The 12,195-nt window shown below is 47.3% G+C and overlaps 1 protein-coding gene across 5 annotated transcripts; it reads left to right on the top strand.

Moving 5' to 3' along the window:
* Positions 1–201: 201 nt before the first annotated feature.
* ARHGDIA (Rho GDP dissociation inhibitor alpha) lies at positions 202–11,033 on the top strand. 5 transcript variants are annotated; one of them, XM_072645356.1, is made up of 7 exons: positions 240–343; positions 4,592–4,666; positions 7,958–8,175; positions 8,364–8,447; positions 8,765–8,841; positions 8,938–9,001; positions 9,430–11,033. In XM_072645356.1, the coding sequence occupies exons 2-7, from the start codon at positions 4,653–4,655 to the stop codon at positions 9,627–9,629; spliced, it is 657 nt and encodes a 218-aa protein (XP_072501457.1). In that variant the 5' UTR covers positions 240–343; positions 4,592–4,652; the 3' UTR covers positions 9,630–11,033. The 5 variants fall into 5 exon arrangements, with proteins under 5 accessions (XP_072501460.1, XP_072501457.1, XP_072501458.1 ...); XM_072645357.1 differs by having other exon boundaries at positions 253–343; positions 4,595–4,666; XM_072645360.1 differs by lacking the exon at positions 4,592–4,666 and adding an exon at positions 823–907 and having other exon boundaries at positions 283–343.
* The last annotated feature ends 1,162 nt before the right edge of the window (positions 11,034–12,195 follow it).

The raw sequence follows: 12,195 nt of genomic DNA, 5'->3' as shown, positions 1-12,195 counted from the left end.
CTCCAGAGCATTTCTCTATGGTCCTGGCCCGCTTCAGCACCTTCCCTTCCCCCTCCCTCCCCGTGGGTGGGTGGGTGGGTGGGTGGAGGCTGAGGAAGGCCTCCTTCACCTCCTAGCGCCTCAGCCTACTGGGGGAAGGGACAAGTGGTGTGGGCGCTTGCGCAGACCCAGGCCGCCCGCCCGCCCGCTCGCTTGCTTGCTACCGCTTAGAGGCTGGCGAGCGGAAGTCGCGTGACCCCGGAAGCGACTGGAGGGGGCGCGCGGGCGGGGTGGAGCCGGCCCACTCGGTTCGTCGTTAGTGCGGGAGGGAGCGCGAGAGGCGGCGGACGCGTCGAACTCGTCGGTGAGTGAGTGACCGGGCTCCGGGGAGTCCACCCTTCATCCCGGAGCCGCTGCTGCTCTTCCGGACCTCCCCGGGAGGGCGGGACGAGGAAGGGAGAGCCGCCGCCACCGGCTGGAGGGGAGGGACGTCAGGGTGGAGCCGTCGCCGCGGCCGCTGCAGCCTCTGCTGCTGCCTTTGTTCTGCCGCCCCCAGCCTGGGCGCGACGTCTCCGCCCGGAGTCCGGGGTCTGGGGTGGAGGGCCTCGGGGAACTCTGTCCCCAGCCCCGCTGGGAGGCGGCGGCGGCGAAGGCTCTCTGCACCCAGGGACCAGGGGTATCCGCCCGGGCGGAGGCCGCGGGAGGGGCAGCGCAGCCGCCGGGAACGGGGGAGGTGACAGCTGCTCGGGGCTTCCTGCTGGCCCCCTGGCAAGGTGGGGGAGTACGGGAGGGGGAAGCTGCCCACCCATCCCCGCCCCTTCCTCAGCACATCCCTTCCGGCAGAGCCCCTTAGAGGGAAGAGGCTGAGATGAAGCCCAGGCAGGCAGAAAGAGCCAGGAGCTGGCCAGAGGCACAGATGGCGTCCAAGGTGAGCCGCGCCCACGTGGAGAGGAGAGGAGAGGAGAGGGGGCAGCCAGAGGCAGGGACAGGGAGGTCCAGGCTCGGAGGAGCAAGCCCCGGCTCCTGGCAGGCAGCAAGTGGGGCGAGGCGGCGTGCCGAGATTGACAGCCCTTGGAATGGAGGGAGCTCGAGGAGCCCGGGGGGTAAGCCAAAGAGGAAGTGACCCTGGAGGCCATGGAGACTTGGCCCTTGGGATCATGTTTAGAAATCAGTCTTTCCTTTCTGCGCCCCACATTTGGTCTTTTAAAAAAAATCCCCTTTTTTTCGGAGCCACCCACACTCTAACGGCATCCTAGTGAAACTGGCTGCACTATAGGGGGGAGGAAAAAAAAACCAGTAGATGTCAAAGAGCTCCTCCCATTCCTCTGAGCCCCTTGAGGGCAGGGGACTGCCTTTTCCCTCTCTTGGTATCCCCTGCGCTTAGCACCGTGCCATACCACTACTCTGGAGGGGGCCTTCACATGTTTATTGACTGATTGAAAAGAGCTTTGGCTCTCAGTTCCCTCATTTTTTTTAAAAGAGGTAGTTCGACTAGATCTGGGCTTTCTAAACCTTTTTTGTTTGTTTCATGAACCCCTTTGACAATCTGGTGAAACCTGCGGACCCCTTCCCAGAAGAAAGCTAAATTTCAGTTAGTGAAAATAAAAATGAATTTTTCTCCCCACTCAAATTCGTGCATTCCCCCCTCTCATCCCAGATTAAGGACCTTTGGATTAGATGGTTTCTTTGGTCCTTTTCTGCTTTAATACTTTATGAGTCTAAATACTGTCTGTGATTATATCTCCTGTTTCTAAGGAAATATACTACAGGTTGGATTCTTAATATTAAATAATTTCTGGACTGCTTGATTTCTTTTACCTTTGGTTCTAAATTTATGCCTCTAGGGATGTTGGGAACTGCTTAAAATTCATCCTGTTCCCATTCCTAAGCCTGTTTTCTGTGATTGCTTAATTTATCAATATTTAGGGAAATAGAGTTATGGGCTCTTATTCTGGGCCCTGAATCTCGGGGTTATTCTAGGAACTTCATTCTCTTCCCAAATTGTTCTCAGACTGAGGATGATGACCTAGGATCTAACCCTATTTGGGCTTCTGATTTTACATAAGAGCCACATCTCCTGTTACTTAGATGATTTCTGCAAATCCAAATGCAACATGAATGGATTGTGGTTTCATGGTGATGCTATTGAGGGATTGGGATGGAAGGGCAAGGAGAAATTTTAAATCAATAAGCATTTATTAAACAACTGTGAGGTGCCTCACATTGCTAGATACTGATGTTACAAAGACAAAAAAAGGAAACTTCTGCCTTTGAGGAGGAGCTTAAGGTTCAATCAGGGGAAACCAAATATGCACCTAAAAGTCTATATTGAATTACTTTATATAAGGTAAAGGTGGTATGAAAGGCCTCATGAGGGAGGGCTTGGAAGGGAGAGAGGCATTCTAAGAGGATCCACCACGCATGGAACAGCCTGTTCCAAAGCATTGAGGCAAGAATTGGAAAGTTGTATGTACAGGGAATAATAAATATCAAGTAGGTCAGTTTGACTTGGACCATAAATTGTTTGAAGGGAAGTAATATGTGATAAGTCTAGAAAGATGTGTTGAAGCCAGGTTGTAAAGGGCTTTAAATCTCCATACAAAAGAATGTTCAGTTTTATCCTAGTGGAAGTAGGGAGCCTCTGGACTTCTTGAAAAGGGTAGTGACAGGGGCAGGTTCTACTTTAAGAATATCCATTTAGCAGGTTTTTGGCTTCCTGGATGTAGAGCAGAGACTGGAGGCAAGGAGACCAATTAAGAGGCTATTCAGTTAATCAAGCAAGCATTTTGTAATTCCCTGTTATGTATCAGGCACTGTGGAATGCAAATAAAATAAATGAAATAATGCCTCTTCATAAGGTGGTTATGGTGTGGTGAACCCAGATACCTGATAGTTGAGGGATGGAAAACTTCGATGGAAATGGTGGTGCTTGAGCTGGGTCTCAAATAAAGAGGTTCTTTCAGTTGGAGGTAAGGAAGGATTGCATTCCAAGTATGAGGAACAGTCAGTGCAAACAAGGTATGCTGTACATGGGAGATGGAAGTGTCACTTATGAGGAACAGAGGAAAAAGGACAGTTTGGTTGGATCTCAGAGTTTGAGACAGGATATTATGTCTTACAAGGCTGAAAAGATATGATAGGGCCAGGTTGTGAAAAGCAGACAGAAAACCTTTAGTAATCCAGGCAAGAAATAGTGAAAGCTTGAACTACTCTGATGTACTGTTATGTGTAGAGAGAAGAGTATAGATGTGAGAGATGCCATAGAACTGGCGTGGGGAACCTGTGGCCTTCTAGGGCCTTAAGTGCAGCCCTTTAACTGAATCCAAATTCACAGAACAAATCCCCTTAATCAAAAGATTTGTTCTGTAAAACTTGGACTCAGTCAAAAGGCTATACCCAAGGACCTAGAAGGCCACATGCTCACTGTCCTCCCCCTCCCATGCTCCCATAGAATCATCAAGAATTGGCAGTTTTGATTTTAAGTTTCTAGGAGGTCAGAGAAGAGATTGTGAGTTTAGGTGACTGGAAGGATGGTAGTACCTTCAGTAATAATAGGAAAATTAGGAAGAGGAATGGATTTAGAAGAAAGATAATGAGTTCTGTTTTTAGTCTTGTTGCATTTAAGATGCCAATAGGACATCCAGTCAGAAATATCTATTGTAGGGCTGGAGCTCAGGAGTTTGAATAGGGCTGAATGAGATCTGAGAGTCTTCTTCTTAGAGATAATTGAATGAGTATCATTGGAGTGGAGGACATCACCAAGAAAAAAAGCAAAGTTATTAATTTGGGATCCATGAACTTCTGTTGGTTGTATTTATTTTAAAAGATACTTTGATACTTGTGTTTCATTGTAAATTGTTTCCTTTGTAATTCTGTGTATTAATATTCTGAGGAGTAATTAGGTTTCACCGTGATGGCCCAAGAGGATTGTAACAAAGATTAAGAACTTCTAAAAAGGAAGGAAGAGAATCCCAGTCTTGGGGGTGGGGGCAGTAAGTGCACTATTGGGAAGTAGGATGTAAATGAGCTGCTGCAAAGGAAACTGAGAAGGAGCATTCAGGTATGTGAGGAGTCAGACCAGCTATTTATTAAGCATTTACCGGCTGCCATTAGGTGTGCTAAGCATTGAGGATACAAAGAAAGACAAAACAGGGGGTTCATATTACGATAAGTAATACAACATAAAAAATTGTATCTGTAAGATAGTTACAGTGTAACTGGAAGGTAACCTCACAGGGAAGACACTAGTGGTGGAGAGGACCTACGAAGATCTCTTGGCTCAAGGTGGGATTTTAAAAAAGTTTTCAGTGATGTCTTCACCATCATTTTACCAAACAGTATTTCTCCCCCTTCAGAGAGTCATTCAGTATAATATTTTTAAAACTTTAAAAAAAGGAGAAAAATAAGCATTATTGATCAAGAAGTACATCTAAAAAGTACGAAAATATGTACAGTGTACCACATATACGGACCTCCTACCTCTATACAGGAGAAGAGTGAGGTCTCATCTTTTCTTTGGGGCTATGCATATTCTTTGTAATTTTGCAACAGTATAATCATATATATATATATATATGCATTGTTTCCTTGACTGTGCTTTTTCTTCACTGAGGAGGTGAGATTTGAGCTAAGTCTGAGGAAGCCAGGAGGTGAGAAGACAGAAAATTCCAAGAATGGGGTACAGCCGGTGAGAAGGCATGGAGTTAAAAGAATAGGGGTCACTGGGGAGAAAGAGCCAGAAGGCCAATGTCACTGAATTATAGCATGCTGAGGGAAGGGGGACATGGAAGAAGACTTAAAAGGTAGGAAAGGTCCAGAATTGGAAAGCCAAATAGGAGATTTTGTATTTGATCCTGAAGGTGATAGGGAGTTTGTGGAGTTTATTGAATATGGTGGGTGGGGGACTGATGTGGTCAGAACTGCTCTTTTAGGAAAATCATATTGGCATTTTAGTGTAAGAAGAATTGGAGTGGGGAGAGATGAAGCAAGGAGATTAACCAGCCCCTATGGCAGTAGTCAGGGTGTGAGGTTATGAGGCCAGTGTGGTAGCTGGTTCAGATGTGTATGAGAGATGTCCTCAAGGTACAGATTACCAGACTAGGCACAAAATTGGCTGTGAGAGAGTAAAGAATCAAGGATGAGACCTTTGTTTTACTTCTGGGTGAGGGAGAGGAGAGTGGTGCTGATGACAGGAAGGGAATGGTTTGGCAGTAGACTAGGGAAGACATTAAGTTCTCTTTTGGACATATTGAGTTTGAGATTGTGTAAAGTACATACAGTTTGAGATGTTCAGGCAGTTGGTAATATGAGACTGGAGGTCAAGAGAGAGGTTAGAGTTAAATATATGGACCTGAGAACCATCTACATAAGAGATGATAATTGGACCCATGGGAGTTTGTGAGATACTATAGAGGGGGCAGAGAAGAGAGCCCAGGACAGACTTTTGGGGTGTCACCTCAGTGAAGATTCGGCAGATTAGACCTAGAAGCCTCAGTCAGACAGATCTAGGAGAGAGTAATATCCAGGCAACCTGGAGAGGTGGACCTTCCGGGAGCACGGGGTGATTGTGTCAGAGTCAACAGAGCGGTCAAGAAGGAGAAGTAAACAGGAGAAAAGTAGAACAGTTGAATAGCTTGAGCTATGAGAAGTGATGTAAAAAACTCTGGCAAGACCCAGTGGATTCCAGTCCCTCCCAGTTTTAGTCACCTTTCAAATAAGCTTTAGGGGTCTAGACAAGCCTGGGGCCCTAACTCTTCAGCAGAGGGAGGACTGTAATGTAAAGATTAGGCCTGGAGATGACTGGCTCTCCAGGGTCTAAAGACCCATATATCCTTTATTACTGAGCTCCTCTGGGACCAGGACTAGTGTTGGAGAGTGTAGAAGGTTGCAGGCCTCATTGCACTATTCCTTTAACCTCCATTCAGACCTTCTCTAAATGATTTTACTAGCCCACTCACTAGAGAGATTTTTCTAACCTTTTTACCCCACTTCAGACCTCCCATGGATGCCTCTCCCACTACTCTCTCAGCTGAGAACTTTGTTCCATATTTAGCTGAAATAATTTGAGTCCATTTAACAAAAACTCCCCTTTCTTCCCCCCTCATGTCACATCACTCAGATCCCTTCCACTACTATCTTCTCCTCCACCCATCTCAAATGAAAAGTGACCCTTCTCCTTACCAAGACTGACCCCTTTAAAAGCACAAGTGATCCTATTCCATTCTTTTTCCTACGGGGCTTTGCCCCTTCTATGGTTTCTGTTCTTCCATTTATCTTAAGTCTCTCCTTGTTTACTAACTACTTTTTTATGGACTACAAACAAGCCCACTTCTCTTTCATCTTCAAATAACTCACTTGATCTGTCTGTCCCTATTAACTATTGTCCTATAGCTCTTTCCCCCCTTTTTTTAAAGTCTTGACATAATTTGTTTTTAGTTTTCAACATTCACTTTCACAAGATTTTGAGTTTGAGATTTTCTTCCCATCTCTCTCCTCCCATCACCCCACCACAGCATATACTCCAACCACCCCTTTCCCCAATCTACTCTCTCTTGTATCGCCCTCCCCTTCTTCCGCCCTCCCCCTTTTCCTGTAGGGCAAGATAGATTTCTATACTCCATTGCCTGTATGACTTATTTCCCAGTTGCATGTAAAAACAATTTTTAAAGCTTTGAGTTCTCTTCTCCCTTTCTTAACTTGAGAAAGCCATCTATAATAGGTTCCTCTACTAACTTTTCCCACACTTTTCTTAATTCTTTGCAGTCTGGCCTTTGACCTTATCATTCAACTGAACTACTATCTCCAAGGTCAACTCTGATCTCTTAATTGCCAAATCTGATGGACTTTTCTCAATTCTTATCCCTTTTGACCTCTTGGCAGCCTTGGTCATTGTTGATCCAGAGGTACTGGCTATCTGGGAACAGTGCCTGAGCATGGCATCCTTAGAAGTAATAGATGTGCAGGAAATCTTTATGGGGTGGTATTGGAGAAGCTACCTTTGAGGAGAGGTGGAAAGGTTCTTTGATGTTTCTTCATCTGTGTATGCAGTGTCCTTGTTCTTCCATGACAGCACGGAGCTCCTGAAGATGTGTCTAGCATGTATGTGTAAGCCAGGACAAAGGCTTAGGCTTCTGATGGGGTCCCTGAGCATAAGGACAGGCTCAGCTAAGAGGAGAGTCAATCTCTCCTGCTTTATCTTTGAAAGACTAAGGTTCAGGTTTGGGAACCATCTTTGCCAACTCTTTTTCTGGGAAGGAGGCCTGAGGTGAGCTTGGTTGTGTGTTTAATAGGAGAGGTTGCCATGGTGGATATGTCATCAAACTTGAGGTCCTTTGAGCAGGAGCCTGAGTATCAGTTATTTTATGCTCATGGGGTTAGGAAAAGTTCCTTTCTGTACTATTCACTGTAGGCACTGAAACTAGCTTTTATGTAGCCCTGTGAAAATCAGTTTATGATGGAGTGTTTTATAGAATCAAGGGGAATGAGGGATTGGGTAGTTTCCAGGGACTTCTAAGGAATTCATGTAATAACCGTTTCTTAAGTGCCTGCTGTTTTCAAAGCACTTACCCCAGATTTTCTCATGTACCTTGGCTATGGTACCTGCCAGCGGTTGCTGCAGTGATTGTTGTCCAGGGCAGGAAGCGTGCTCTGCAGTACAGTTATTTCATAATTCCCCTGCTTTAAGGAAGGGGTTGGAGCTCAGAGTACAGAAGTCAAGTCCTCCCTGTCAGTCCTCACAAGACCACAGCTAGAGACAGTGGTGGGTGGTTCTGTAACTTTGCTGTGCAGAATGCCTTGTGTTGGCTCCAGGATTAGTGGGGTGCAGAAGGGGTGGGGGAGCTTTCCCTTTCTCCCTCCTCCCTTTATCTTCCTCCCCCCCACCCCCTGCTCACTAACCTACTCCCCTCCCCATTCTTTCTCCCCTCATCCCCTACCTTATCTTGAGGTTATGCTGCTGAACCTCTCCCCTCTTCTACAGGTTTTCAACACCCAATCAGTTGGTGAGCATGGCAGAACAGGAACCTACAGCAGAGCAGCTGGCTCAGATTGCAGCTGAGAATGAGGAGGATGAACATTCTGTCAACTATAAGCCCCCAGCACAGAAGAGCATCCAGGAGATCCAGGAACTGGACAAGGATGATGAGAGCCTTCGGAAGTATAAAGAGGCCCTGTTGGGCAGTGTGACTGTTTCTGCTGGTAGGAGCCACTTTGCAGGCCTCCAGGAAGGGTTCGGGGAGTGCTTGCTTAGGGCAGTCTCTATGAGGTGTTGGGCAGATCCTGACAGGCACAGCGCAAACTGCCCTGCGTCCTCTGCCCCACATCTCTAAGGGCTCTTGCCTAGGGATGGCATTCTAACCCACCCACTTTCCTCTCCATGCCTTTAGATCCCAATACTCCTAATGTCATTGTGACGCGCTTGACCCTGGTGTGTAGCACTGCGCCTGGTCCCTTGGAATTAGATCTGACCGGTGAGTATAAATGAGGTGACCTGAGGACTGAGAAGGTAGATGGGACCCCTTTCTCATCACTTATCCTTGATACAACTTTCAGCCTTCCCTTGGCTTCTGTCCGGGCGCCCTCTGATGGTGACTAGTTGAAAATACAGCCAGAGAGAGACTGGTTTAAAACCGATTGTAGTTGGTAGACTCTAGAGTTGTGAATGAAGTTGGCTGAGTATTGGGGGTGTTGTAGAGCATGGGCCGAGTGATAGACTTTTGGGAACAGTACCAGCAGGGGAAGGATGGAGGAAGGGAATTCACAAATACCTGTTATTCTCCCCAAACAGGTGACTTGGAGAGCTTCAAGAAGCAGTCATTTGTGCTGAAGGAGGGTGTGGAGTATCGGATAAAAATCTCCTTCCAGGTAAGGCTGAGTGACTGGGGAAGGCTTCCACATGGGGAATCTGGGCAGGCTCTATCAAAGGCCCAGAGTAACTTTCTTGGCTTTGTTCTCCTGCAGGTGAATAGGGAGATCGTATCAGGCATGAAGTACATCCAGCACACTTACAGAAAAGGCGTCAAGAGTGAGTGTGGGAATGGGATATGCTTTAGGCCTAGGGGACTCAGTCCTACAGATAGCCTGGAGCAGAGGCCAACAGGCTTTACAAGGGTTGTGTCAGTATTCTGTCCTGCTTCGTGAAGGGGTAGAGGTGTCTGGGTTAGTAGCAGTATTTGTTTTTTTCCACAAGAGCCTGCAGATAGGTATGATGAAGGAATTCTTGGGAACACATTCCATAGGAGATCTAGTTTCCAAAGTGTAGAGAGGATAAACCTCTCCTGTTCCCCTTCCCCTTCTCCCTATACATGTGCTTCACAGAGCCAGCTGCTTTGCTACTAAAAATCATACCACGTTGCCAAACCCTGTCTTCTAGCATATTCACAGATTTTTTAAGTTAGGGATAGAGGAGACTCAAAAATAGTATTTATAGTATGACTTCATGTCTTTCTACAGTTGACAAAACTGACTACATGGTGGGCAGTTATGGGCCTCGAGCAGAAGAATATGAGTTCCTGACCCCTGTGGAGGAGGCTCCCAAGGGAATGCTGGCTCGAGGCAGCTACAACATCAAGTCTCGGTTCACAGATGATGACAAGACGGATCATCTCTCCTGGGAGTGGAACCTCACCATTAAAAAGGAGTGGAAGGACTGAACCTATGGCCCTAGAGAGGGAGGGAGGAAGGCATCCCCAGACAGTGGCCACAGGACAACCCTACCCTGACCCTGAACCCCCTACCCCTATCCTACTTTCCTTCTCAACCCCCAATCCCATACCAAAGTGCTGACAGGGGAGTCCCCACCCCCACCTGACTGTCTTCTCACCTCTGGTCTTTATCCTCTGGATGGAGGATCCCATTTTTGTCTTCTTGGGCCCTCTTTCTGCCTCCCAGGTGGTTATCATTGTTTTTCCTGTTGCTGCTTCAGCCCAGTATCTTGCTTGGAGGTAGGGGCTTCAGCCAAGGCCTAAACTTCCTTCAAGTCCCAATTCTTCCCTTGGGCCAAAGGGAAGAGGATCTGTTCTGGGCTTCAACAGGAATTTAAATTCTCTTCCCTCAGCTGCTGCAGCCCCACCAATCATGTCTTGTTTCCCCTTGGAGGGGGGTGGTGCATCACAGAATCAGGGTAGTGAAGAGACTTTTGCCTATTCTACTGCCCCCTCTGTGTGGCCATCTAGGGCCTGTCAGTTCATTCGTTGCTGTCTGTAACCGTGTAACCATGATGCCTTAACATGTGGAACGTGTGCTACGTGGGGAGAACTGCTCCCCCAGTCACTAACCTCTGGCTCCCCTGTGTCTGCATGAGCATGTGGTTCCCTATCCTTACCTTCCCTCTGCCTTCGCTAATTACAGCGACTTGCATTGTCTGTCTGTGCTGCTGCCCCTTCTCCCTAGCTTGCCTGGGGGGGTCTTAGCCCTACTCTCTCACCCAGACCAGGGCTCCAGGAACTGCTCCCAACTGGTGAGAGCCAAACTGCCAAATCTCTAACCTGTTCCTTCTTTCCATGCCCCACCCCCACACTCCAGAAAGCTGGGGTTTTTTTACTCCCTGGAGACCTGGGGAGGCTCTGGCTTCCTCATTCCAGTCACTTCCCTGTGGTCAGGGCTGCTCTCCTACCTGGGGAGTCTCTAGGCCTATTTGAACAAAGACCCCCGAAGGACAAAGCCAATGGTTGAGCCTTACTTGTCCCTGGCTTGAGCTCTCAGCCCCTGCCTTGGAATCTTGTGCCTGGCCTGTCAGTTATGTATTGCCTTGATTTGTGCCGACCTGGGGCCCTGCTCAGCTGGCCCCTCTTTCTCTCTTGGGATCCAGGGCCACCATCCCCAGGCAGGGCCCACCCTCACCCTAGAAGGCCTAGCCAAGACAGACATGGGACCAAGCGCACACAGATTGGGAGCTGTGTCTCCTGTGCTTCCCTTTCCCTCCCTCCCTCACTTGGATGCCACCAGTCTTTTGGTTTGGTGTCACAAACTCTGGAGGCCCTTGGCAACAGGTTTGGAATTACCTGGCTACTTCTTCTCCTTTTCAGATTGGGGAAATAAACTCTCAATGTAGACAATTGTGCTTGCTTTTTCCTGTGTCAGTGGGCTGGGGTTAGGATTTCAGTCAGTGACACAAGCTTCCTCAGTGTAAGGAGAAGACAATTCAGCTACCAGCACCAATAAGCTGGAGTGTCCGTAAGACAAAAAAAGACATCAGAAAATAAGGGTCCGTGCCTTTCTGGGTGCTCCACACTTATTGTTTTCCCCTTCCCTAGTCTGTCCATGGTTGAGAGCAACAAATCTCCACCCATATTATCTTGGGTCAGGCCTACAAAAAAGGACAGTGCAGCTTATTCAGCTCTGACCTGCTTCTCTTTACAGTCCACGTCACCCCACCACCAGCTCTAGGACCCTTGTTACAGGCTACCAGCCTGTAACATTCTGGTCAGCTGCCCAGCTGTCCAAGAGCATCTAGGGGAGTCTTGGGGTGGAGTCCTACTGCTGCTTGTTGTCAATCAAGGTTATCAGCTTCCCTTTGTTATATAGAACTGGGATATAGCTGCTCCATGCCTCTTATCCTTATCTCAGGAACAGCTGTGAGCTAAAAAGGAAAAGTGGGTCCCTGGGCTGGGGGAACCAGAAACCTTTCAGCATGTGACAAAAGCCCAGATCTGTAGCCTGGGCCTCAAGGAAACAGCCTGGGGTTGGCACCCTGCCCATCCTTTAGTCAGCTTCATGATATTGGTGGAAAGCCGATGTGTACAAAACTGCTAATCACAATGGGGTTCAAATAAAACAAGGCAGTTATGGTCATGCTGGGGAGACGTGTAAGTAATTACTGTAAGATGAAGGAATTGGATTAGAGGATCACTAAGGCTCTTCTAGCTTTAACATCTTATGTTGCTTTTAAGACTGGCATAACTAGTAATTCCTGTAACCTGTGTGTTTCACTCCCCCTTCCAATTAAAGAACCAACCCATAATAATGGCATCTTATATACATGTAGTGTGCACAAAATACACTGAGGTAGCAAGGTGTAGAGTTCTGAATTTGAAGTCAGGGAACTTGGTTCCAAGACCCAATTCTGCATGAAATACCTATTATGCCAGATACTGGAACACAATTATGTAAAAAAAAAAAATTCTGGTGCTTATGTTCAAATAAAGACAAGCACATAATTACAGGGTTTAAAGAATAAATGCAAAGCAGTTAAATGCAAGGTAGTTTAGGAATGTACTA

Source organism: Notamacropus eugenii, chromosome 2 (assembly GCF_028372415.1).
Source record: "Notamacropus eugenii isolate mMacEug1 chromosome 2, mMacEug1.pri_v2, whole genome shotgun sequence".
In the NCBI taxonomy this organism is placed as follows: Eukaryota; Metazoa; Chordata; class Mammalia; order Diprotodontia; family Macropodidae; genus Notamacropus; species Notamacropus eugenii.
Note: the sequence above shows the minus strand (reverse complement) of the source record. Positions and strands in the feature narration are given on the sequence as shown.